This window comes from Brachyistius frenatus, unplaced genomic scaffold (assembly GCF_029030835.1).
Source record: "Brachyistius frenatus isolate BFR_SWC_R1_liver_20210118 unplaced genomic scaffold, ASM2903083v1 Contig_37, whole genome shotgun sequence".
NCBI lineage: Eukaryota > Metazoa > Chordata > Actinopteri > Embiotocidae > Brachyistius > Brachyistius frenatus.
This window is the reverse complement of record NW_027210636.1, coordinates 1,791,849-1,818,348: the sequence shown is the minus strand read 5'-3', so window position 1 is coordinate 1,818,348 and position 26,500 is coordinate 1,791,849. Positions and strand designations below refer to the sequence as shown.

At 40.8% G+C, this 26,500-nt stretch overlaps 3 protein-coding genes across 5 annotated transcripts; all 3 read right to left on the bottom strand.

Annotated features, from left to right (window-relative positions):
* Positions 1 to 823: 823 nt before the first annotated feature.
* Positions 824 to 4,447, bottom strand: LOC138622583 (vesicle-associated membrane protein 8-like). Its single transcript, XM_069701465.1, has 3 exons — positions 4,344 to 4,447; positions 2,501 to 2,668; positions 824 to 1,839 (listed from the first exon to the last, which is right to left on the bottom strand). Exons 1-3 carry the CDS (start codon positions 4,398 to 4,400, stop codon positions 1,669 to 1,671), a joined length of 396 nt encoding a protein of 131 aa, XP_069557566.1. The 5' UTR covers positions 4,401 to 4,447; the 3' UTR covers positions 824 to 1,668.
* A 1,863-nt stretch (positions 4,448 to 6,310) lies between these two features.
* On the bottom strand, positions 6,311 to 12,721 carry vamp8 (vesicle-associated membrane protein 8 (endobrevin)). The gene is made up of 3 exons (XM_069701552.1): positions 12,483 to 12,721; positions 8,853 to 9,026; positions 6,311 to 7,945 (listed from the first exon to the last, which is right to left on the bottom strand). The coding sequence occupies exons 1-3, from the start codon at positions 12,495 to 12,497 to the stop codon at positions 7,760 to 7,762; spliced, it is 375 nt and encodes a 124-aa protein (XP_069557653.1). The 5' UTR covers positions 12,498 to 12,721; the 3' UTR covers positions 6,311 to 7,759.
* A 1,541-nt stretch (positions 12,722 to 14,262) lies between these two features.
* Positions 14,263 to 26,032, bottom strand: ncaph (non-SMC condensin I complex, subunit H). Of its 3 annotated transcripts, none has more exons than XM_069701550.1 (18): positions 25,189 to 25,283; positions 23,880 to 24,102; positions 23,663 to 23,753; positions 23,407 to 23,499; positions 22,875 to 22,992; positions 22,608 to 22,747; positions 21,531 to 21,720; positions 21,336 to 21,418; positions 20,464 to 20,651; positions 20,000 to 20,145; positions 19,676 to 19,782; positions 18,001 to 18,120; positions 17,643 to 17,750; positions 16,855 to 16,998; positions 16,654 to 16,764; positions 16,410 to 16,486; positions 15,739 to 15,814; positions 14,263 to 14,902 (listed from the first exon to the last, which is right to left on the bottom strand). In XM_069701550.1, the coding sequence occupies exons 2-18, from the start codon at positions 24,095 to 24,097 to the stop codon at positions 14,843 to 14,845; spliced, it is 2,070 nt and encodes a 689-aa protein (XP_069557651.1). In that variant the 5' UTR covers positions 24,098 to 24,102; positions 25,189 to 25,283; the 3' UTR covers positions 14,263 to 14,842. The 3 variants fall into 3 exon arrangements, with proteins under 3 accessions (XP_069557651.1, XP_069557650.1, XP_069557649.1); XM_069701549.1 differs by lacking the exon at positions 25,189 to 25,283 and adding an exon at positions 25,965 to 26,032 and having other exon boundaries at positions 14,264 to 14,902; positions 16,410 to 16,489; XM_069701548.1 differs by having other exon boundaries at positions 14,264 to 14,902; positions 16,410 to 16,489.
* Positions 26,033 to 26,500: the final 468 nt, after the last annotated feature.

Below are 26,500 nucleotides of genomic sequence, written 5' to 3'. Positions count from 1 at the left end.
TTGTTGACTTTTTGTGTTTTTTTTGCATTCGTTTTACATTTTCAAAATAACAAAGACAGATAAAGAAGTGAAAATTGCTGCTTGAACAGTGGAGACATTCTGGCGATCAGCCTCACCATCTGGGTGTGATTTGTACCTTCTTTTTTTCTTTTTCTTATCGCATTCTTTAAAGTGCTCAAAGTACAATTTGACCCACTTTTGTTTCAACGTTTTGGTTTGCAGAGTTAGATGACCTTTTCTGCCATGCGATTTGAAATACCACATAAACATTTCAGTTTTGCATTTTTGCTTCGACTTTGTTTGTATGTCTGAAACTGAAGCTTGTAAAACGCACTGAACATCAAACTTCAAGTCAAGTGAGGTAAAATGTGCAGTAACACCCTTCATAGTTTCACCAAGAGCTCATTTGAAGCAACTCAGAAGTTTTTGGGCAATCCCTTCTGCTCTACTTACTCGAGTCTCAGATCGGCCTGACTTCCTGTCTCCATCTTGTGGCGGAACAACAAACAGCAAAATAAATACTCAGTAAATATTGTGTATTCATCATGAATCTCCAAAATAAGACACCAGTGAATGCTGCTCAACAAAGAGTTAAAGATAGTGTGAAAAAGTATATGGCAGGTACGGGGGAGGGGGGCTTTTAATTTGAAAGGAGAACTTTTAATTTGACACAGCGACTGACCTTCTTGCAGCTGGAGCTCGTACAAACAGCGAACGACCTCGGCTTCACGCAGCGAGGACCAACACACGGAGAGTGTGTGAAAAAATACAGATCGGGACCGGTCCGTCACAAAACCACAGAAAAAAATATACAGACATCACATTCAACATAAATAAAGCCTTTAATAAATAGTTTCTAAAGGGCAATTTACACTCCACTTACACTTTTATTATGAAAAATAGGTTTTTGAATATAATTTTCGAATAAGCTACGACTGTAGGGGCCCGATTGGTTGACATGGACCCAGCGGGGTGAGCCTGGCAGGGGCTGTAAACGATCCGTCTCAGCTGGATGGCTGGAAGAAACTGACCGAGTGTGTGTGAACACACGTGAGCCTTCGAACTGACCTTTAACAGCACACGCTGGTGGCGTGTTTATTGAATTAAAGTACCACATGTTGAAGCGTGGAGAGCTCTTGTGCCTCCAGCAGCTGTGAATGTGACTCAACTCAAATGTCTGTATGCACAGTCAATCCAGTACCGTGGCAAAGCGTGAAATATATATATATATATATATATATATTTCACGCTTTGGCATGTCTAGGCGTGACAGTGACACGTTTTGAAAGCGTGAAATTTACACACGGAAATGTCACGTGATGAATGATCATGTGACCAACTTAGCACAACAGAGGACTTTTTTTCTCTCTCGCAGTATTAGGAAGGAGGTTCGAATCCAGGAGTGACACTTTTTATGTTGAATTGGTTTTGGTTTTCTAACCCCAACCACAATTGTTTTTCTCCTAACCCCAACCGTGTGCTTATTCAGAAACCCCAAACACGCGTTTCAGCTATAAGTTTAATTTTCCAGTAAATCACATACGCATGCAGCAGGTTTTTATTTTCATCTACCGCAGGAAAAACGTGTAACTGCGCGCCTAGACGGGCCAAGGCGTGTCTATTTCTATTTTGCCGTGATACCCGGCAGGAACCGTTGTGATCACACGATCAGGGCTTGGAGGTGGGAGGCTGAGCGCCGACCGGGATGACCCCGGTGGCCAGCAGGATGATGAGGAGGACGACGATGCCGACGATCACCACGACGACCGCGATCAGCTTGGCGTTCTTGCACCTGTAAGACCTCTCCACTCTCTCAGATGTCTCCCCCAACTTTTCAGCCTGAGCAGGAAGACAGACAAGACAGGACGTTAAAGAAACACATCGTGTATTCCTGACATATAGGTCCACTTTTCTTAATATTCATTAGCTTCATCCGCTTAACAGCACACGATATACTATACCTAAAAGAACATGTATCGCCATTCTAACACGGCAACAACACCAAACACGTTAAACATTAAAAGCACAGGTACTTTTTCATTGTGAAAGACTTTTAACGTTTTGGTTTGTCAGTGGATTCCTGTTATTCCACCGGTGCGTGCAGGCTCACGGGCACGACTCACTGTCATGACTCATGTTATTACACGCTTTTCTGGCTATGACTAACCAAAAGGTCTTTGTAACATTGCAAAGTAATTCCTCTCATGCAAGCATTTACTGAAAGAGACACAATTTCCTGACATCAGGAAAGTACAATGATAGTTTGTGTACAGGAAGTTTTTGGGTATCGAACTTTTATCACTTAAAGAGGTGCAACTGGAACAACGTCTGACTCAAAAGCACTTAAATTAAAGTTTAAGTAAGAGGAAGGTGTCTACTTCTGCCATTAGGGTTCAAGTGAGGATGATGAAGTGATAGTTTAACGACGTCTTAGTCTCAGTACACCAAAGAAACTGTCACACAAATCGTAGTAAAACATGAACTCAAGAGTTGGACCGACATCTTTTTTCATCTTCTCCGATTTGGCCAACAGGTTGTCCGCATTTTCGATTGCGTGAATCATTTTTTCCACGTTGTTCTTCATCGTGCCTGTGACATCATCCACCTGATTGCTCAAGTTTTGCAACTTAGTTTGTGGCGCTTCCTCTGCCGCCATGCTTTCCAGGTCCTGGGAGAGAAAAAGACGTTAGCTGGTAAGCGGTAACGCGTGCAATAATTTCGCCAATACAGCTTTTATTTTGAATGTTTACTTTCCAAAGAATGAATCACTGCGACTACTGAAGGTTGTGGAAAGCAGCAGTGGAAAAGAAACTAAGTACATTAACACAAGTAGTGTGCTTAAGAAATATGTACATAGAAATATGTATGCTACACATTTTAGCAAAGTAGCTCAAAGTACACAAGTTAAAATATTTTGAAATGTTAAAATGCTGCAGATGAAATGTTGCAGAATTAAAGAATTAAAAGCATTTCATGTATAAGATGAAGATGGATTGGTTCAGTGGGGAAACCTTATGTAGCATGGCTGCTATCATCCGCGGTGTTCCTCAGGGCTATATGCTCGGTCCTTTACTGTTGTCGGTTTGTATGTGACCCGTGGTTCATGTTAACTGCAACTCCAATATTTTTATTCACTGTTATGTCGACGACACACTAATATATCTATCCGTCAATTCATCAGACCTCTTCTCAGTTACGTTACTCCCAACGTGTCTCCACGTCCTGCATTTGGCCTTGAATCATCAACATTACTAAATTGTTGCTGTAATTTGCAAAGGTTAGCATGATGGCGTGCTAAAAAAATATTTTAAAAATGGTAAACCGTACACCTGCTAAACATTCAAGTATCAGCATGTTGCAAATTTGCATTTTGCTTCAGCTCCACATGGCTGTTGACTTCTTGCTCTTATACTAAGGTAACCAAGCTTTTTTCTGTCTGTCTAGACTTTGAAATAATCTTATTAAAGATGGCCTTTTTTCTTTTAAATATCTTCACATTTTCACAGTGAGGCATTAAATCTTAATTTCCAATGTCCCTCAAACCTCAGATGATAAGTGAAACGTAGTATGATAAAAAAAAAAAAAAAAAAAATCCAAAATCTTGTTCGTTTTCAAATCAAATATAAAGCAAAATTATACATAAAAACTAGATTTCATCAGCACTGAAAGAAACTTGTACTCTGGTTTGAGCTTGAATGAAAAGAGGAAGTTAAAGAGACATATAGTATGAAGTCAGGCAGGTTTTTTTCTCAGACCAAAAAGAGTGTTTGCGGTGACCTCTGTTTGCTCTGAAGAACAAAAAAAAAAGCAGCACCCGATGGCCGAGACATTCAAAGAGAAGTTTGACCTCAGAGTAATTTGTATCCTGACAAGCTTTCTCCTTCACCTTTGACTTCTGAGCCACGAGAGGAAACCAACATCTCAGACGTTGACGGGAACAGGAACCCGACAGGCAGAACAAAACATTCCCGGCATCTTGATTCTTATCTCAGGAGGAGGCGTGACGATTTTTATTTTTTTAGGATGTAAGCAACTGTATGTTACTGATGACTGTCCACACGGCCAAAAAATATCTATTACAGAGAAATTATCGGTCTTGTTTTATATTGTTTTGTCTTTTTTCTGCAACTGGTATCTGAAATTAATCAAATTAAATTAAATCACAATTTGTCGTTTAAAAACAACTTTGCAGCTTTTCCTTCATTTCCATGTGTAACTTTACCCTCAGATTATAAAGTATCAGAGTATATTTTACAAAAAGCATTCTGCCAAAAACAAATCTGTCTTTTTTTTTTCTTTAAACTTTACAGTACAAAAGAAAAATCGGTGTAATATTCACTTACCATGTTCGTCTTGTCGCTTGCTGTGTTTGTGAGCAGCCTGTCCCAAATCTGCTGCATTTATGGATCCTAATCATATGAAAACTTGAACTTCTGGAAAAACAGGACATCAGTAGCTGACCTCACCCTTTATGAGCAAGTTAGACACAAAAAAAAAAAGTTGCCCGCCTTTTCTGACAATCCCATGAAAGCTAACAAACTTTCTCTCCATAACTGTGAGCCCGCTGGTTTCCCATCGTTGATTTACACCTGCAAAACTAATTAAAATCAGCGTCATGTGTTCTTTGTGTTCAATGCAAACCAGAAAATGTTGGCATGCGGAAAGAAGCACGTTGACATGTTAGCATTCAGCTGGAAGCACTATTTTGCGGAGACTGTTGGTTTCTGTTGAAAACAGTCGATTAAGTTTAAAATTCAGCACCAAAAAAAAAAAAAAAAAAAGTTTCCCTCACAGGTTAAAATTACTGTCTTTGTCAGGTCTGCCGCATCTTGTCAACCGAATTAACAACTGACCTGCAGTCAGGTGTGATTCACCTGTTCCAGTAGAAAAAAAAAAAAGCACGTGCGACTCTTTTTGTGAACTCGTGTTTTCTGCTTCAGTCTCTCTGCTTCCAGATGTTCGTCAGCGCTGAAGATGCTCCAGTGGTGACGACCGCCAGCCGGACTTTTCGCTCGGTTTTCTGGCTGCGATAACCGTCCGGGAGCACAGCCCACTCCGAAGGGCGGACCAATCAGCGAGCAGTGTCGGTGGTTCACCGCGTTTGTCCCGCCCCGCTTTCCTTCTCTGGGATTGGATGGCTGGTGACGGTGACGAGCGCGGAGCTAATATTTTTCCAACTGTCGTTGACCGGAGAAAAAGAATCGCTGCACGTTAATGGTTCAGCGCAGAATAAACGGTCAGGACATCGTGGAGCTGCTGGCTTTCATTAAAATAATAATTTTAAAAAAATGCTGTACTCGGGGGGGGAAAAAAAACAAAACGCTTTTGTGGACACTGGGCTAGACGAACGCCGCTTGAAAGCAGGAAGTGATAATTAAAAAAAAAAAAAAATGTTAGTTCAAATCCCACTGAAGGTAAAACGCAAAGAAAAAGTTATCAAAAAACAATAACGTGACAACAAATAATAAAAAAAATTCTAAAAATACAATAAAAAAATGTATCAAACGATTATAAAAAAAAACCCCTAATGTTTCACTGTGGTGCAGCCATGGAGGTACCGTTACCACGGCAACCACACAGCTGAAGAAAGTTGACTAATTAACTACTTGTCACAAAGACCTACTTTGTTTTACAACTTTAGCAACATTGATTTTTTTTTCTCTCTTTATGGATCCAGATCATTTATTTATCATTTATAAGATCATATCAGAGTAAAATAATTTTTTTTTCCTATTGATTATTTGTGTGTGAAAAGCAAACCAAATTTTCGATCAACCACACACTGTCGCCATCTTGTGGCAACTGAGCAAACAACAAAGGAGACCGTCAGGAGACAGCAGTGGTAAATACTATTTATTTCATATCGGACCATTAAAACCATTAAGTACCATAAGTCATCAGAAGAAGAGGAGATTTCCAGAAAATCAAACATTTTCAGTGACAGAAAGGCAGAGCAGGAGTCTGGTAAAAAAAAAGACTCCTTATTCATAACCTCGTCTGGAAAAATGATTGACAGCAGAGTGATTGAACCGTACCATTTTAGGATGAATCAAGTCTGTCTGTACAGAGATCACATTCATGAAATCAAATATTGATTAGGAAAAACAATTAAATCAATAACTGCTAAAGAATTAGAGACTTCTATTTATTAACACGCTGGTTGTAACAGCTGCAGCAAATATACATATCGGTGAGAATATGTTGACTATATACAGTTCACGAGTGGACGAGAAGAAGAAGAAGAAGGCCACATGTCTTGGGGGTGGAGGTGGTGGTGGTGGTGGTGGTGGGGGGGGGTAATTCTGTGAGGGGCCCCTGTTGTTTGACATGAGCCCAGCAGGGGGAGCCGTGTCGGGGGTTGTAAAAGTGATCTCACCCAGCTGGATGGTTGAAAAAGAGCCTGATCCATCCAACACTAAGAGGTGTGTGTGTGTGTGTGTGTGTGAACAGCCTGGCCCCCCCCCCCCCCCAAAACCCCCACCCCCCTCCCTCCCCACAAAAGTTGCATTTTAAATAAACATGCACTCAAACACATCGAGGAAACAGTTAACATGATCCCACAGAGGATTAATGTACAACTTTGTGTCTTTCTTTTCCAGAAAAGATAAGACACATTTCTGCATTTCAAAAGCACTTTAACTGCAAATAGTGTTGTTTTCAATGTGCGTCGATAATCCGCAGCAAAAACACCACGGACGGGTGAGGCGTGAAGTTGATAAAGGTCAGATGTTATTCAGTCTAGATTAAGAGAAGTTTTGATTCATTTTAATGGTCTTTTTTTTTTTTTTGACTAAAATTTGTGATACCGAATTGGGTTTTACCGAGAGGTGTTCCTAATATTTTATCCACCCAATTCATTTAAACGTGAGGGGCAAAAAAAAAAAGAAATAAAATAGGAACACCTCGGTATAATCCAGTCCACCACAAATTAGTCTCCAAAAATAAACACGAAAATGAATCACCGCATCTCAAATCAGACAGAACAACAATTAAGTCATATTTAGGTTTTTGTATCATATTTAATGCCTCAACGGTCAGTAGTTTAAATATTGTGGTTGGTCATTTAAAAAGGTGCACTCCTAGTTTTTGTGCCGTTCCAACAAACACGATCGTCCTCCTGTAACAGATGTTTTCTCCGTGCATAAAAAAAAAAAAAAAAGAAATAGTTTCATAACCGTCTCCACAAAACAGCAGTTACAGAGCTGAATAACTAAAACAGTGCTGGAGTGTATCCGGCCGACACACTGTTTACTTCTCTAGATTGTCTGAATGTAAAGAAGCTAGAGGCACTTTGCATGAAATAAGCCCACGAACGGTAACATGCACTCATAAAAATATGCCGTGACCTAAAACTTGTTAGTTTTGTGAGTGTTCCTCCACGAAAAAACAAAAACAAAAAATTCTGAATATGTTGGCTGATTTCTGGAAGTTTTCCAATGCTTTAAACTGTACCAGCTGTCCTTTGTAAAAAGGTGCGAATCAGTGGGAAAAAAAAAATTCCCGACGGACGACGACATTAAGATACTGAAGGAATCCATAATAATAATAAAAAAAAAATAACTGTTGAGTTTTAAAGGATTTAAAAAAAATAAAAAAAAAAACTTATGTGTCATTAAAGTGCCTCAAACCAAAGAATGAAATATCTGAAAGTTACCAGAAGAAACTAAAAAAAAAACTAAAAAGTTTTCACCAGACAGCAGTCTATATATTACTTTGTATATTGTGCAATAGGAGTGTGTTTGTGTGTGTTTGTGTTCCTTCAGGGTTTTCCGGGAGTGGGGGTTATGGGCGGCAAGGGGGAACCGACGGGGATGACGCCGGTGGCCAACAGGACGATGATGAGGACGATGATGAGGACGACCACCACGATGAGGACGATCATCTTGACGTTCTTCCACCAGTAGGTGCGGGCCACCTTCTGGGACGTCTGCTTGAAATGCTGAGCCTGAGTGGGTGGGAGGGGGGAGGAGGGGAGATATTTGACATCAGTGTTGTATTTTTGAGGTCCGACAAGTGATGAGGTGCAACTGGGAAAAAAAAAAGCACGCACGGGGTGTTTTCGACATGTTTTCTAACCCTAACCAGACAGACTGGTGTTGTTGTTGTTTTTTTGCAGCCAGCCCCCTGGTGGCCCTCAATGGTATTGCACTTTGTTGTCTACTACTGCATTAGCTTTACTTTTCATACCAGGTGCCCGTTTCACAAAAAGCTCCCCAGTTCAAAGAGTTGCTCCGAGTGACCAAAAAAAGTGTAAGAAATATTTTTAGAATTATGTTGATTAAAGTCAAGTTATTCACAAAGCCGATCAACCAAACACACCTTTTATAAAGGATGCGTCACGCCGAGCAACAGGGTCGACCCCACCTTTTAATTTGATCTTTTTGCCTTTTAATAGCGGGACTTGGTGGTAAGAGAGATCTGCAATACTCAAATTTAAGGGGTTTCCAGAAAGTTATTATTTCACTGCAGAAAAAAAAAAAAAAAAAAATCACAGCTGCATTTAATGAAATTAATTATGACTGACGATTCAGCTTCGTCAGTTTCAGGCTCCGATCTCGGTGATCGATGGCTGATCGGCGATCGGCTCCTCGAGACGCAGCATTTGTTATCAAATTTTTGGACAAAATATCGACCTCGAAGCGGCTCTAGACGGCCCGCGTCTGCATCTCGGCGAGGAAAAAAAAAGCCACACTTCATTTGTGCCCTGTAATGTCCTCAATACCAAACTGACCTGTTCTACTGGTTTACCTGCAGACTACCACTGACATCATTATGTACCAGTCGCTTTCCTTACACAACATTGCTAATGTAAAAAAAAAAAAAAAAAAAAAGGTCTAATAAACTGCACTGACCCCGGCCTGCAGATCCTCGGACTTCCCCATGAGGTCGTCCAGCCGCTCCCCCCGGGCCAGGATCCGGTCCACGTTCTGGGTCATGATGTCTTTCACTCCATCTACCTGGTCCTTCAAAGTCTGCACCTTGTCCTTGGGCTCCGGCTCCGGCTCGATCTCCGGCCCCCCCCACTCCTGAGACGGTGCCGAGAGGAAAGAGTCGGAATTAGCGGCAAATACATGCAAAACATCAAACTGTGTGGAAAAAAACAACATTTCCTGTAATTTAGCCGACACATTTTCTTCGTATTTAAATGTGTTTGTAACAAGTAGAGTCAGACTGATACTTAGAATTTTTGGGGGTTAATGTTCATATTAAAAAGGTAAAAAAAAAAAAAATTCAGATGTCAATACATGGGACTGAAACGTGGCAATGAAGGTGGTGATAATTTAACAATCACATCAGTGCATTAAAACAACTGAACTGAAACGCAATAATCATAAATAACTATGAATTACAAACACACCGAGCTGGAACAATTATTAAATAACTTCCATCATCTTTTTTCGACGTAATGAGCTGGAAAGCAGTGCGGCGTGCAATCAAGAGGCAGGGAGGAGAGCTAGTGAATTGCATTGTGGGAAATGTAGAATCCAGTGGGGTTTTTTTTGGGGGGGGAGCTGGACTTATATTTTAGACAGATGTAATAATAATAATAATAATCATCATTATTTGTATAGCACCTTTCATATGAAAAATGTAGCTTCACAGCAAGAGAATTATAGATATAAAGGAACATTTAAAAAAATACAGAAAACAAACGAGATGCACGAGAACAGATGAAATGCATGAAATTAAACGCAGATAGATTTGAAATATAAGATGCAGTACGTCTCTTGTAAGTTCTTTCTGAACTATTGATTCGTCGTACATTTTTTTTTATTCTTATATATTAGATATATTTTGACCGTCAGGCCTCAAAACATCAAACAGACAGAAATGAAATGAGGAAGATGAGCTGTCCTTTCTCACATAGTCGTAGGTGTGAATTCAAAGCAGAACTGTGTGTGTGTGTGTGTGTGTGTGTGTGTGTGTGTGTGTGTGTGTGTGTGTGTGTGTGTGTGTGTGTGTGTGTGTGTGTGTGTGTGTCCCATACAGGGACTTCCACGTCCCGTGAGTCAGCAGCAGACTGTAAAGAAAAACGGTCTCTATGGAAACCGAGCAGGTTTTGCTGTGTCATCTGTCCTGTCACCCTTCCCTTTCGTACGGTATCTCCTCCTTCATCTGTCATCTTTCCTCTTTTCAAAACCTTTACAGAGTTACTTCCATGTAGCTGCTTTCGATAAAGTTTTCTTGCTGACTTTAAAAAAAAATATTTTTTTTACACATTTTTATTTCCCTATTAAATCGCGCGATGGAGCACGTTTTATCCGACGTGAGGCGTACTTTAATTTACCTGCCGTATAAATCAAGTTTATTCTCTTTGTCGTCCCCCCCCCCCCCCCACACCCCCCCCCCCCTGTGTGTCAGAGCTTGCAGCTCAGTGAGGCTCACTAATGGCCGACACCTTCTTCAAATATTTGACGTGTCATAAAAATATCCGATGTGCACGGAAAGTGAATTCAGTCTTCCGGTAAAAACTCAGAAAGCCTGACAGATAAGACACCTTTTAATTACTCAGCGGATACGAGGAAGAACGAAAAAGAAGGAAACGCACACTGAAATGAAAAACAGATCAAATAAAAAAAAAAATTCCTGTGAAAAGTGTTTGACTTTGGCTGTAAAAAGCAAAAGATGGATTTTATTTGTCTTGGTAGGCTTCATATTGAAATTGTCCTAATCTTTGACTGCACAGGAGATTTAAAGAGACCGCATGCAGACACGGGATAATAATACATAATTATAACTAATAAAGGCTGCAGGGTAAAAGGAAAACACAGTTTGTTGATTTAGGTCTGAGTCACTGTTCAAAGTTTTTTAACTGTTCACCTCAGGAAACAACATTTTCACTTTGTTACTGACAAATGACAAAGGAAGAACTAAATAAACGTGTTTGTAAAATTGCTTAAAAATGTTAAAAAGTTGCAATTAAGGAATAATGTCATTATTAATATTCGACTATTCTTAGTTTGACTCCTTAAGGAGCTTGATTTCAAACTGCACCGGTAGTATAAAGTGTAACAGGTAGATTATATAGAGTCAAAGAATTTGTTTGAATGAATTCAGAATAATATTATATCTTTTCGTGCCTCTTGTGCAGTTACATTAAAACATTACTGGTTTAAAACATTCAAAATATGAACTAAAAGTTGTGCCCGTCTTGCATCTAACTCCCTTTTTATTTTTAAAGGAATGAAGCAGTAAACACACCGATTGGCTGAAACCCAAACAAAGAGGGAAAAACAATACTTTGCGTTGACTTGCGCTGTTTGCTTGGAAAAGTAGCTTATAGTATAAAGTTAAAGACGGAGTTGATATGTTAAAGCTTACAGTTTGTTCAGATGCAGTCGAGACTCGTTCGAACAGCTCGGCGTGATTAGCTAAATTGGGTCATTTTCTACGTAGCTACTGACCAAATTTCACGTAGCAAAAACAAACCAATTAAATTCAAAATTGTTTTTTTTTTTAGTGCCACTAATGACAACACAAACCAGAAAAGCATTTCAAAAGGCGTCAATATACATGTTTGGCAGTGGCTGTTTTCTCGCTAAGAACAAAGGTAAGCAAAGTGTATCGTAAAATATAAACATAACTGCCATTTTTTTTAAGTCAGTCCTCTACTGGATCTTCACAATCTAATTACATAATAATCTGTTATTTAAAAAGAAAAAAAAAAGCCAACAGCAAGGCAAGAATACGTAATATTAAACCGAAATGCATATTAAACTGAGAGCTGGTCTGAGGACACTACAACGACTCACTATCGCCCCCCTAAGGCACAAAGGAGGATTACGGGATGGGGTCTTAAATCTTACATAGGGCACCTTTAATGTCATTAAATTAAGTTTGCAGCAAGCAGCGAGCTCCACCTGTAAAAGCGGACATTTTAATGCAACTGAATTGTTGCATGCAGGAAAATATTTACAAGATCAAATGTGGCAATTAAGAGGTTTAAGGAGCCATCCGGCTCAGTTTAAAAAAAAAAAAAAAAGTATATTATCTTAATCAATAGGAGAGATAAGTTAGCATTAAAATGCTACATATGTTAATGGTGTCAGGTTAGAGGCGTCAGGCTAAAAAAGAAAAACGTTTTTATCAGTTATTTACTGGGATAAAAACCTGAAAAAATATACACTAACCAATAAACGCTTTTATTTGTAAGTATCCGGCTTGGTTTAAGTAAATCAAACACGGTCGTAACTCCATGAAAAACTATATTTCCACCATAGTCTGCACGAGTTAAGCGGTGGCTCTAATTAGGCCATTTTGTCAGGCCAGTCTGGAAGTTCCTCTCTTCAATAAAAAAAGTTAAAACGTGCGGATTTTTTTTGGTTTTTTTTGTAACTTGCTTTCAGGTTACAGGAACAGGTTTCCCTCTCGGGTAAGTTTTTTTTTTTTTTTTCTGGAAGTACACCTGCCGTTGAGCAACGGTGACGGCCGGGACATTGTCTTCACAACACAAACAAAAAGCTGCAGCCATTGTCACCTACCGGATCCGTGTCCATGTTGTAGGAAACAAAGCCCTCCGACCGAAACCCGACGGATTAACTTTCTTTAAAGTTGACGCTGTATTTTTTTTTTTTTTTTTAAAACCACGTTTAAATACTCGAAAGTTTGATGCTCCACCGAAGCGAGTACGTTTCCTCCTCCGTTTAATTTCCTGGTTGTTGTTTTCTCCTTTCAAACTGAGCTCCTTCGGCTTCAGGTGTCACGTTCTTACGAGACAGCCGCAACTTCCTCCGCGCGCTTTCAGAATAAAAGCGCCTGAAGTCGCGTGAAAAGAAAGCGAACTTCAGAAACGGTATGTGACTTCATGATAAACTTGAGCACTTTTCAAAACTAAGTCACAAAGTTCTTCACGGAGAGTAAATCATATTAAAAAAAATATGCTTACCGAGGTGAAGTGTACATTATATAAGGGACAAAAATTCCAAAATAAAATATTGAACAAGAAATTAACGTCAATTCTACAAAAAAAAAAAGCTCAAATTAGAAAAATAAATCACGGTAAGATTTTCAATAAAAGTATATATTTTTTTTAGGAGGGACTTGACTGACTCAGTTTAATATCCTCAGCCGGGCCGTTCCAGTCTCGGGGCCCTGATGGCAAACACACTACCTTTAGCTCACAGAATTAGTTTCCGTTTTACTTAAATAGAAATTCAAACGATTCTCTGCAATCAAATCACTGAGGAGAGAAAAAGTCCAAAAACTCCTATAAATTCCTGTTTTCACTGATAAATGTGGCTGTTTTGTCGCAGCTTTTATTTTGAAAGCGCACCTTTGCTTTCTTTATTATTGTAAACTGCATTACTTTTTCGGCTGTCCCTCTTCTTTCCTTACTATGGCGTCATTCCAAGGTGTTTCCCATCACGTGCTGGCTGTGGATCCTATTTACTGTGTGACTATTAATCTCTTTCAAAACATTTTGTATTCTTCTCGGCCGAACTGAAAGGTGTTATGTCATCTTTTATGATCAGACAAAAGGACTGAGCAAACGTGTCTTAGAAAAAGTAAGTAACACTGGCATCTGAAGCTTCGGAGCTTGTTTGTCTCTCCTGGTTTGGAGCATATCAATATATTTTCTAATCTGATTTAGAGTCACTTTTTTCTGGTTATTGTCTGTCTTCACGTTTCAAAAGGGGGCAAAGTGACAACCAACAGCCAGAAAGTGTTGTTTCCAATCTCTAGCAGGGATCTGGCTCATTATTCACTCTTATCTCTCCACCACAGGAAATTGACGCCAGTCATTTCTCAGTGTGCTGTATTGCCGAGCGATATGAAATCTAAATAGATGGTTTACAGACTTCATTCATCCAAACGGGGAAATTAAAATGTCCAGCAGATCGGACACAAAAAAAAAAAAATCAATCAAAAAATCTGGATAAACAAACAAAAAGTCAAAAAAAAAAAAAATCAACCCATCAATAAATAAATAGATGAATAAAATAAAGTAAAACACAGTCCGTTAATATCCTAGAAGCCCTGACACGGCTAACGTGCAACTCCTTCCTCATAACACGTAATAACAGAAGAGCTCTAGATCAGAAGCTGCTGTTTGTTCCACGTCACAGATTCTACTCAATTAGATAAAGATGTTCTTTGTGGTGAGAGTAGAACTAGTTATTCCTCATCATTTCCTGGATAGATGACATTTAACCAGCCCTCGGGAGTTAAACTCGAGCCCGTCTCGGCTCAGTCTCGCCCCCCCTCCCCCCTCCGTCCTGCAGTTGTCACACTGCGTCCCAACCTGCCAGCAGCATCATCATCATCATCATCAGCCCCGACCGACCGGTTTTGCCTCCCTGCTACGGAGGCCCGAGCGCTGTTCATTAATCCACCATTGTGTCCGAGAGCTGCTGCAGGCTGCCCCGAATCACAGCCAGCTAAAAATAAATCACAGCCATTACGTCCATTTGGCAAAAAAAAAACAACAAAAAAAAACAATCTGCCTGGCAGGCGTTTTGAAAGTGTGCTAAGAAGACCGTCCGTACGAATTAACCTCTGCACGGGCATTTTAGAAAAAAAAAAAAGAAACGGCTTTTTATTTCTTTTGACAATATACATCTTTTTTTTTTTTTTTTTTTTGTGGTCGAGCAGTTAAATTATCTACACGCTGGATAGGAATCAGTCGTACAAAATAAGACACATTATTCTAATAGTAGAAGGGATAAAAACAGATTCCACTTTTGCACAGTTCCTAAGATAAAAATGTTTTTTAAAAAAAAGGATCAGAAATAGTAACAGGAGAGCTTCACAGAGAAACATTAGATGTACAAAGTAAAGTTATGAAAACGTAGAGAACGAATAGCAGAGATTCTGCGTACAGATTCCCGTCTTTCATTTCTTCTTAATGGCCTTGTCTGATGATGATATCCGACATGTCGTCCACCTTCACCAGCTCCAAATTCTGTCAAGAAAACGACGAGATATTATATAATACAACTCAAAATTTGTAAGAGATGTGTAACTCTGTAAAAATTAAATATTGAATGACTAAATTTCTGCTTCAAAAACCCTTAATTTCTTTTCAAAATGTTGGTACGTTATGTCACATCCACAGGAAACTGATATATCGGTATGCTATAGTTATTATTTAATCATATATATATAAAAAATATACGAGTGTTTCATAAAACTTGCACCAGAATCAAAAAAAAAAAAAAAAAGTGACTATTTAGAAATGATTTGTTGTCACCTGTCAAATTGGACTTGAAATAATGAACTACAAAAACAGAGTTTCATTTTTTTCATATCAAGTTTGATGTTAAACAAAAACAAACCAGATAAAAAAAAATTACAAAAAATAAAATATGGAGTTTGACATTTAATTTTTTTTTGATTGGAAAGTTAGATGAGAAGATCAAACAGCAGCTTTTCTTAGTTCCACTTTTCTAGTTCACTAATTAATTATTTTAATGTAGTTTGTTTGATTTGTACACAAGTGCAACTATATATATATATAAAAAAGATGATTAACGATTTTTCTGGGGTGTTTAAACGATGTGTACTTTTTCCTGGTTGGGTAGCGGTTGCCAAGCAACCAGCAGGAAGGCGCCGATCAAGGAACTGATCGGTATTTTATTGCCATCTTAGAAAAGGGAGAACCGAGTCTATTTCCCTGTTTCCAGTCTTTATCCTGAGCTAACTGGCTGCTGACTCGGCAACAAAATAAATATTTGTTGAACTAATACTATTCAACTTCAAAATGTTTATTCCTCAACTTCTGCGGGAAACGACACCGACCTTTTCGTTGGCGAGATGAAGCAGAGCGACGAACGCCAGCGGCACCGACAGGTTCTGAGCCATCGTGCTGGGCAATCTGCAGCGCCGCAAAGACGCAGAAAGGGTTTAAGATTAAAATGTTATCTCATCCTTAAAAAAAAAAAAAGAGATTATAAATCAGCAGAAAGTTTATTAACTGTTAAGAGTTGGAAACCAATTACACGCTCAGTGACCAGAAGTTGGAAATTGAAAAGAGGAAGACACAATGAGTGAATCTGTGTTTCGATGAGATGGTGTAAAGAACATTCACTTTGAACGAATTCAAAAAGCTGAATGACGCGTCTAAACTGCACGGCAGTTCGAAGCTTTAGTGCCAAAAAAAAAAGCTTTTTGAAAACATTCAAATTTCACGAAGTTTCAACCTTTGTGGAAGCAGAAGTTTTTAAATTCGAATAGTTGCTCTGATGTGACGTAAATCGAGGTGAATGTGTAGGTGGACATTATTCTTCACGTGAATATGGGCGTTTTGGAGGTAAACGCTCCCTTCTGCACTTCCATACCTGATTCTTGACGCCAACAAATAGACAACAACAAATGTAGCCTGCACAGATTTGATGTATTTGCATGTGGCGAGTGCTTTATGTGCGTTATCGCGGCGTCACAACGGGAGTTTTTTGTCTCCCCGCCGGTACCTTTGAAGCAGCGTCTTCGTGGTCTGACTGAAGACTTTCTCGCCGCACACTTCGGATTTCTCCACGGTCTCCGCCACCTGCTGGAAAAACATGAAAGGGATGGAAAATGAATCAACCCGACCGTCTGCCGGTCGACGCGTCTCCGAGAGGCTTGAAAAACAAAAACAACAACAACTAAGAACCGATTCATTTGCCATCACACGTTACTTCCTGCGGACGAGAGTCTCGGTGCAGAGTGATTTACCTCCGTTGGTTTCTCGGGGCTGTCGGTCAGGAGAGTCCACATGCTGGTCTTGAGCCTCTTCATGTCCATTTTCTTCGCCGTCTTGGCGTAGTTGATCTCGATCTTGTTGACCTGAACGCAAACAAACAAACAAACAAACAAAGACGATCGTAAGCGTGTGCACGAAGAGAGACGCTTCCCAACGCAGTCCCGTTGACTCACCCTGTACGGTTCGGGCACCAGGTCCTCCTCCCCGTAGGTGGACACGCCCTCCAGATCTTGCGAGGGCGGAGCTACGCCGTCACCTGAAGGGTGCGCGTCGTCCGAACCGGCGAAGCCTTCGACGTCGTCGTCACTGTCGCCTCCCTGAGACGGAGGACGAGATGCCGGAAAAAGAAAAAAATGGATGTGGTTTCGAGTCAGTCTTTGCTTTCATGACCATCTGCGTCTCATTCCTCAAGAGATTAAGGAGTTCTCACTTCTTTTTAGCTGCTTCTACAGTGCAGCTGTGACTGATCGGTCTTCACGTTGTTTTTAAAGTAATCAATCAAGAGCAGAACAATCAATTAGCTGGAAACGTTCAACCTTTTGATTGGATAGAAGTTGGGAAAAAGTCACGCAGGGCGAAATCTAAACCAGGCTGAGGTCATCGTCATTTAATATAATCTGTATTACTTTCTATTAGTTTTTATTTTGTAGTAGTATGGTGGGATATGATTGGTCCGTTTGCACCAATGTCTCTCGTTAGTTAAAAAAAAAAAGATTTAACATCTAAAGTTTTCTCCTCCAAAACATGGTGCGAATCCACCAGACAGACAGAATACAGGACCATCCTGCATTAGTCCGACCACGCTAACTGAAATATGGTATCATCTTAAAGGTGGTATCACCTTCCACTTATCCCTCAATAATAACAATAAAAAAAAAAGTCTGTTAAAATAGAGTAAAAAAAAAAACATAAACAAAATTGCATTAAAATCAAAAGGTGGTGTGAGAAGTTGGTTTCAGACCTGAAGACCCGGACAGAAGTTGGCCGTGTCGTTGGCGTTGTCGTAGTCGTAATCTCCGATGCCTTCTCCGAGCTCTCCAGACAGCCTCTTCTGGCCTTCTTTACTCAACTGGAGTCAAACAAAACCAAATATATCCTTTGAATTATACGGTGACTGTAGCACGTCTCTTACTTGTGAGATTTAGAATAAAAAAAAATCAGATGAGTGTGTGTATTGTTTTGCACAAGTCGTGTTTGCTGGACATTTTTCTGATGGCGTTGTGTCAAGTTTCCTTTTTGTTCTTTTGTAAGTTTGATGCTGTAATTTTCTGGAAGATGTGCAGAGAAGCCCGTTTCAACCGTGATGAGAGAAGCCTCACCGTGCTGGAGGGTTTGAGGCTGAGCTGGGAGAGCGTCTCCGGGGGAAACTGGAAGTCTGCCGGGAGATTTGTTTTCTTATTGCTGGCATTGAGCGCAGACTTGGTGTTCGTGGTGGCAGCCTGCGAAGGGAAAGCAGACGACGTTAAGACTCGGGTCGTATCGTAGGCTTGTATATAAAAGTGGACGTAGCTTCCGGCTTCGGAAAATGAGGCCGACGCGGAAGCGCCTTAAGCTGCGATACCACCGAGCGCCACTAGAGGGCCGGCCCCAAAAAGCGACGGTTTGCATTGACCCCCATTCAACTTCTCGCATCAAATTCTCAGTCGATACATTTTTTTTTTACACAACTTTCCTGTATGTCATTCGCTAAATTCACTGTGTTTTTGGGGGCGTGTCTGTTTGATTGACAGGCCTGTGGCGCAGTCAGGTTACAACTATCGGTGGGCGGGATGTAGTATCGTCTGGTTTCCAATCAGATCGAGTCAGACCCCCCCCCCCCCCCTCGCCCAAATATGGTCACTTCCTGCTCCAAACCGCTCCGAACTCGCAAGATGGCGGCGGACAAATTCTCGAGGCTTCATAACGGCCGTTTTCAAACCAACGGGTGACGTCGCTGTTAATTGCCGCTTGTGTCGGACACAAGCAGAGTCGACAGGCCTCCTACAGACGTTCATTCGACGAGTGAACATAGTTATTAGAGCTTGTTGTGTCATCATGCGTCTCAAAGGCAGCATCAAGATCCGGTACTCGGATGAGCAAATGTCCTGGAATATTTATGAGAGATGATTCAAAACAAAATAAATAAATACAAATGAAAATAAAGGTAGTTGTGTCTGACCAGTTTAAATTCTGAAATGCTGTCAGGTCCAGAACACCCACATGGTTGAGGACATGAGAGACGTGCTCACGCTGATCCTGTATCTTCATCTATTCTGAACAAACTGATCGTTTAATGGTCAGAAAGTGCAACTCGACAATATGAGCGAGGCGGCATGAACGCTGCATTAAATCCAGCTGCGCTTTATCAACCGCGCTGCCCGAGCAGAGACATAAAAAGATTTCCAGACGCTTTAACCGCGACACCGGCTGCATCAAAATGAGTGCCCACAAGTGCTGCATGGATCCCGTGTTGCCATGGCTACCACACACACACACACAAAAACAAAAGGGGGCACCTTATGGCCTTAATACCTCCATATTTATTAATGGATTAAACACGCGGAGACGGATCACCTCTGACTCTGTCGTTGGGTGTCAAAGCATCGGACTGAAATGTGGAACATAAAACCTGCCTGTAGGGAAAAAAAAAAAAAAACCCTGCCAGAGTTACATTTCAAAATAAAAGCGTCACGAATTCTGCTGACAAAAATATAGATCAGTCAAATGTTCTAAAATACGAGATGGATGTGATGAATGTTATCGTTATGAACTATTTCAGGAAGTTAGAGCTGTCAACAAAGACACGATACATTTTGTTGATTATGTGGAAAATCAATTCTAAAGTGACTTTTTTGGTCCCATTACACTAATAGTCCTTTTAAAAATGGTTATAAGTGTGGTTAACACGGGCAGCGCAACCTAATACTTTATAATAATAATACTTTACATTTTAGAGAGTTTAAGAGGAGGGAAGTTGTATTTGGAAAGAGTGTCAAAAATGTTTTTTTTTTTTACCCTTGTGGTGCGGAAGTATGTGTCAAAGTTGACATCGTCACTGAAGTCGATTTCAAAGGTCTTTTTGGGTTTCCTCTTCCGCGTCTCCTTGTCAGGCAAATGATCCACTATATGACATTAAGTACGTAAAAAAACAAAAACAAAGAAAGAGGCGGAGAGATGAGACAGATCATTATTGTTCAGTAGGGGAGGTCAACTATTAGAAAGTCATCTCGGCCGTTGGGACAAAATAAGACAGCCTCACAAACTCGGTCCATTTCTGATGCACTTCTGGTATCGTTTTAAATAGGGACGCTCTTATCGTTTAGCGTTAATTTCACTCACACTTGTGCTTTGGTTTGAACTGCCAGTATCCCGGTCCGGCCCAGGTGGCCATGGTCCTGGGGCTGAAGTACGAGTACTCCCTGGGCTGAGAGGACAGCTGCAGACACATGGTGGTGATGTCTCCGCCTCCGATGGGAATCACGTCCCTGTACGATCATCACGAGAAACAATTCAAACCAGACAACACGCACGTTTGTTTCACCAGCCCGTTCCCCTAAAACCTCCCCAAGAACAAGTTTTAGCCCTCCAAAAGCAGTCTGGACCCTCTGGGGACGTCAAAGTTGGTCCCCACAGTGACAAATTACATTTTTGGTTCAGACCGGGATATAAAAACATGCACGCACACACATCACTCGTTTATTAGCTCATTTTGTGGCGATGATAGTTATTTGTAATTATATGCTATAAAAAAAAAAAATGAATGAATAAGAAAACGGAGGAAAAAAGTTCAGCGGAGTTCTTGCCTTCCTTTGCCGGAGCCCGAGGCCTCGCATCGATCCCTGTGCTCCTTGGATCCCTCCTCGTAGTCGCCCGATCCCTCCTCGTAGTCGGCGTCGAAGTCGGGGCCGTCGTCTTCCTCCGGCTCGGGCTCGGCGTGCACGTCGAACACGTGTTCGCCCTGGTTCATCTTCTCCAGGAGCTGATTCGTAGTCTGAAAGAAGGCGCGCGGTGTTCGGAAATATCACGACGAGGTGCACGTTTTAACAGAAGACGCGTCACTTGGTTTCCGGCAGCTTTTAGAGTCAGCGACTACAAAATGAAGACTTTTGGAAGTGAAATTTAAGATCTAACTTTGAGTTGTTTTTTTTTTTTAAAGAGGAATCCTAAATACAGACTCGCAGTGCTTTTCCAAGCCTATGTAATGACTTTTGAAGCTAAAATGGCAGCGTACAGTGCATTTGTATGGTAAAATGTTGCCGAGAATAAATTATGAACAAAATCAATCCAGACAGTTTAACAAGTGAGACCTGCAGGACGTGAGACCCCGTCACCGAATCACAGTGCTTTTGACACCGAGTGAAGATGATTGGCTGAATCTTACATCTCCACACGCGAGAATAAATTTCCCGTTCTGAAAGCACGCGCTGAAAACCACCGCGTGAAACAAGCTTTCTCCGTCTCTGCCACTGCTCACCACGGGAGGTCAGGAGGATGACGCACTAAGCGGAGTTTTAAAACCACTCTGTCGCATTATAACGTTAAGAGAAAACGCTACACAGCAGATCATTTTCTGTCACCTAAAACGATCACCTGATATCATAAATATGAAAGAATTTCACGTGAATGCTTAATTTTTTTTTTTTTTTTTTTTTTTAGGTTTGGTGGTTTGTCTGACCTGCTCGGGGTTCCAGCTAGTGAAGGAGAAGTCCTGCAGCGAGGGGCAGATGGAGCTTTTCTCCTGGGAACGCTGCAGTCCGGCTGTCAGAAAACACAACGCAGAAAGAGAGAGACGGGGGTTTTAGCAGCTCCGCTGATGATGACACACAAAGTTCAGAGAAACATTCAGTTCATTTATTTTATTTTTTTTTACCCATGAACGGGGATGCTGAGACGCCCTGTGGAGGTGGAGGAGAGTAGGAGGGTCTGGACTGCAGCAGGTTCATGTAGGAGGGAAACAGCAGCTCGCAGCGACTGCTCTCGCTGAAGAGAACCGGCAGGAAGACGCCGGCCGTGCTGCTCTCGTCGAAGGACGAGGCCATCCGGTGAAACACGGGGTCCACCTGGAGCAGAATTTAGCACCGTGACCTCGATGTGAACTTAAAACAGGCTGAGCAAAATATCCTTTCTGTGTGTTGGTCGAGAGGGCCGGGTGATGTCATCGTAATGGAAATTTCTCTCCCGCAGAGGTCGATTTTCAATACGATGTAGGGGAACTAAATTATGGCTTCTTCCACCTCATTAAAAAAAAAGCTGATCCTCCATAAAAACGCTTTACAAGGTGCTTTAAAAAACATTTAACTGCCGTTTATTTTTTTAACTGCAACATACGCATTTACACTCATCCATCGCCACACTTCTATATTTTTGCTTTTATACTGACTTTATTATTTTTGCTGTGGTTGCACTCCTGCTTCTCCCTGAACTGCGCAGCATATTTTTTTTATCTTGTAAAATCTTGTGTGTTTTTAGATTTGTGCAAAAATAAATCAAATCAAATCAGAACAAAGGAGAAAAAAAAACAGAAATCTCACAAAGCATCTTCTCAGATAAAAGCTCAGTGATCCGTGTCTAATAATTGATCCGTATCGCACTTAAACTTATCAGTCATCAGCCCGACATTCAGCAGCAATAAGAGGATTAAAAATACTTTAAGGGAACGATACGCTCAAACTGCAGAGACGTCGTCCATCAAAGTTAAGCAAAGTGACCTCTGTACTTAAGTGCGGGCAAAACGAACCTTTCTCTGAGTTCAAGTCAGGATTTAAATAAATATTAAAATGAAAAAATAAATATCAAAACACAAGTTCAGCTCCTGGGTTCCTCAAAAAGCTTCGTGTGGACGCAGCGGCTCTCGACATGAACCGCTGACACAGCATATAGTAAATAGTAATAATATGCGAATAACGCTTTTTATGACTACAAAAAAAACACAAAGATCCCAACGTACCTCGCACTTCCTCTCAGAATCAGCACCGTTGATGTTGCTCAGGTTCTGCTCCACAGTCCTCTTCGGAGGCCTCTTCTTCTTCGGCTGCTTGGCGGTCACTTCGCCTTCATCGTCTCCGTCCGCCCGTTTAGAACCGTGGTCTGCGGAAAAAAGGGAGAACGTTTCAAATATCCGAGCGACGCCGGACCGCCAGAGTTTTACAGCCCCAGCTGCGGAGGATTTTGCTGTATTTCAATATTAATCCAGCCGAGTCGAGGAGGCTCTCACCCTCTCCGGGTTTGGTCTCAGCGCCCAGACCACCCAGCACCCTGTAGGCATCGGCGTGAACGGCATCCACTCTCACGGCGTAGATCTTCGTACTGGCATCCAGCGTGCCGGCGGCCACCTTCGGGACACACACGAGAAACAAAAGATGCAAATATTACACAAACCGAATTGAAAAACACACCACGTGCAGCAGTCGCCTTGAAGAAAAATTTTCATATTTTAAAGATGTAATCACAGTCCCTTCAGACCTTTGTGATAGTGTGTCTGCAGCTTTTATTCTTATTATTTTATTCTTCAAAGTAAATCAACTTCAAGATTATCACCTATCTGATTCAAACGTAAAAAAAAAAAGTATATAAAAAAAAGAAGAAGTCTTTCAGACATCGGTCACACATTGTTTATGCCAGACGCAAAATCTGAACTTCAACAGATTTCTCAAAAGTTCAAAGACTTTCGGGGAAACCAGAGGAGTTATTCAAAATGAGTTATCATAAAGTGGATAAAAAAAAACAACAACAACAAGAAAACATACCTTGAAGTTAGTGAGCTCAGAATCCTTCTGTTTGAGGATATCAGCCATGTAATCAATCAGATGAAGACCAAAGGCATTTTTGGTGGTGATTTTCTGCCAAAAAAAAAAGATAACTGCATTAAAAACATAGAAAATGGAAAAGAGCGGTTATCTTTAAAGAGGAAAAGGAGAACAAGCATGATCACATCCGTCATAAATCTGATTTCTCTGTGATCCAGACACTACGAATGCGTGCGCACAGTTCACGCGTACTTACATTCTCAGTGGAGAGTTTTATGCAGGTGGAGTAATGCTCGGAGATCTGCGCGTTTGACAACTTGGGCACGGCGGCGGGAGTCCCCACGGCGCTGCGTACAAATACGGGATTGTCTTTAAGCCATCGATATATACGCGACAGCCGGGCGTATCGATATTGTTCGTTAATAGCCGTGATTCAAAATCACATGTCAAGACCTTTGTCTCTGCAGGTTTACCTGTGAGACGCGGAGTCGTTGAAGGAGGAATCGTTGGCGGATTGCAGGTCGATGACCCTCGACCTCCTGCGCTGGCGACGCTCCCGTTCATCGTCGTTGCCGGGGAAGGCCGCCAGCAGCGGGGTGCTGCAGGCTGCGGGGGACATACCCTTGTTCTTCAAAGCGGACGACGTCCACTTTTGACGCACATGGGACATCGGTGTGGACGCTGTACTCATCTTAGCTGGAGACGGAGAGGGAAATAAAAAAAAAACAACATGTCACCTTCAAGATACATAGCTGGATATCATACTTCAAAGCTTTGAGAGATAAAGATGAAATATGTATTTGTACAATATTTTACGGTTCATATTTCTGAAGACATACTATAGTATGACTTTTTTTGACTGGATAACATTTTTTCAAAGTTACACAGGATTCACTGAAAAGATAAAAAGTTTGGGGGGGAAATCAATTCTTCAGGAGCAGCGTGCAGCCTCGTAGATGTTCACATCAGGTGGTTTTGGTGGTGGCGGTGGTATGGTATGGTATATACTTTATTAATCCCCGAGGGGAAATTTTTTCGCCACAGCAGCATACATACAGGAGCAATAATAGAAACAATAGAATAAAATAATAATAGCATAGAATAATATAATAGAAAAGCAATAAAATAAAAAATATGAATATAAAATATAAAATGCACAGTACATACAGTATATATACAGTACATTAAATATCTCTATATATTATATACAACAAACCAATAAACACAGTCAACATATATATATATATATATATATATATATATACATACGGTACAGTATATATCTATATATATAATATACATACAGTCCGAGACACAACTGAGATACCAAGTTTCACAAGTCAAGCTGAAGCAGACACATTAAGAGTATTTATTCAAACGTAAACAAACAGTTTGGGGTGGGAATAAATAAAATAAATAAAAATGCCTCCAAGTTCTCCTTCGCTCGAGTCCCGTTAACTCGATTCAAACGAGCCTCGCTCGGCTCGAGTCCCGATCACACGTAAACAAAAGCACTTCCGTCGCGTAGCATTAAACCGGCCGTCAGCGGGCGATTTGAGAAAGCAAACGTCCGCCTCGGCGCACCGTGCTCGACCTAACTGACCCGTGCGAGCTCGCCGCGTGTCGAACCGGACCAAAACAAACGCGGACGGGTCGTTAGCCCGCCTGCTAACGGGGCTAACTTTACACGCGAGTTAGCACAACAACAACGCCGGCCTCGGCTATGAACGGTCATTGTTGACTTAACTTGACCACGAGACCTGCTCAGTTCGCTCAACTTACCTCGAAATCTCGAAAATCCGACGCCGCCTCACTGGCAGTTGCTATATTTTCTAATACAACATCCGAGAACAGAGAAAGATGGAGTTGTTCTTCCTGCTCGGCGTTTGAATTTTTGCGCCGAACGGTTTACGTAAACCGTAAACGTCATGACGTTAAGCCACGCCCACTGATCGTTTTTAATTCTCTGACAGAAAAAAATAAATGTCCAGTAAACTCACTGTTTCACCAAAATAAATATAAATTAAAATGAAGAATTGTATTATTATTATTTTTATTATTATTATTATTATTGGTAATAGGAGTATGCATATCGTTTTGGATATTACTTGTAATTTTTTATGGCTATAGGTTTATATTTATTTATTATATATTTAGGTTTGTATTTATTTGCATCAAGTACTTGCTTTACTATTATTGACATTATGCTCTTTTTATTTTCTCATTTTATAATTTTCATACATGAAAAATCTGAATGTTAGATTACGCTCAGAATTTAGTAACACAATAAAACTAATTTGCAAAAAGTCCTGTCCCTAGGTGGCTGAAAATAAAGTTTAGATTTTTGTGGCAGCAATGCTGGAAAAAAAAATGGACATTGTATTGCTATGACACAAATATCTGCATGCACATTTCCCTCCCTCATTTTGGCACAGTGTTTTGATTGTCATGATCCCCGGCACTATGATGAGTCCTGTGATGTACAGGTGGTCTGTTCCTTCACCAGAACCATCGCTGACTGAAAGCACTGAGTGTCTTTCCAATGTGCAGACATATACCAACAGCGTTGCGTGATCCTGTCGGGTCAGGCGGAGCACGGCCGGCTGGGGGCTGCAGGGCACTCAGCTGTGATTCAAAACAAACAAAACAACGTCACATCACCGGAGAGGAAAAAAAAAGCACACATGCACCATTCGACCGTGTTTTATCAAAATTGCCTGCAGAGCAAAGCCAGCATAAACAACAGACCTGCATCAGTGTAATTCTATTAAAATTGAGCAACATTGACCCGTAGTGTTCCTTTACACAACAAACATTCAACAATTTTTTAAATATTTTTTTCTACTTTTGTCAACTTGGAGTTTAGTAAAAGTGAAATGACTTTCCTTTCATAGCACGTCAGCCCACACGTCTCCGGGGGGCTTCTTTGCACCTCAAACATCACGAGTTCACATTCATAAAGTCGAGATTGTCAATCCGCACATCGAATTCTCATTAATGCACAGCAGGCTATATAATTACATTTCCTCCACGCCACTGAATATATGCAAAGTGGGAAAGATAAAAAAAAATTCTGAACAATACTGTAATAATC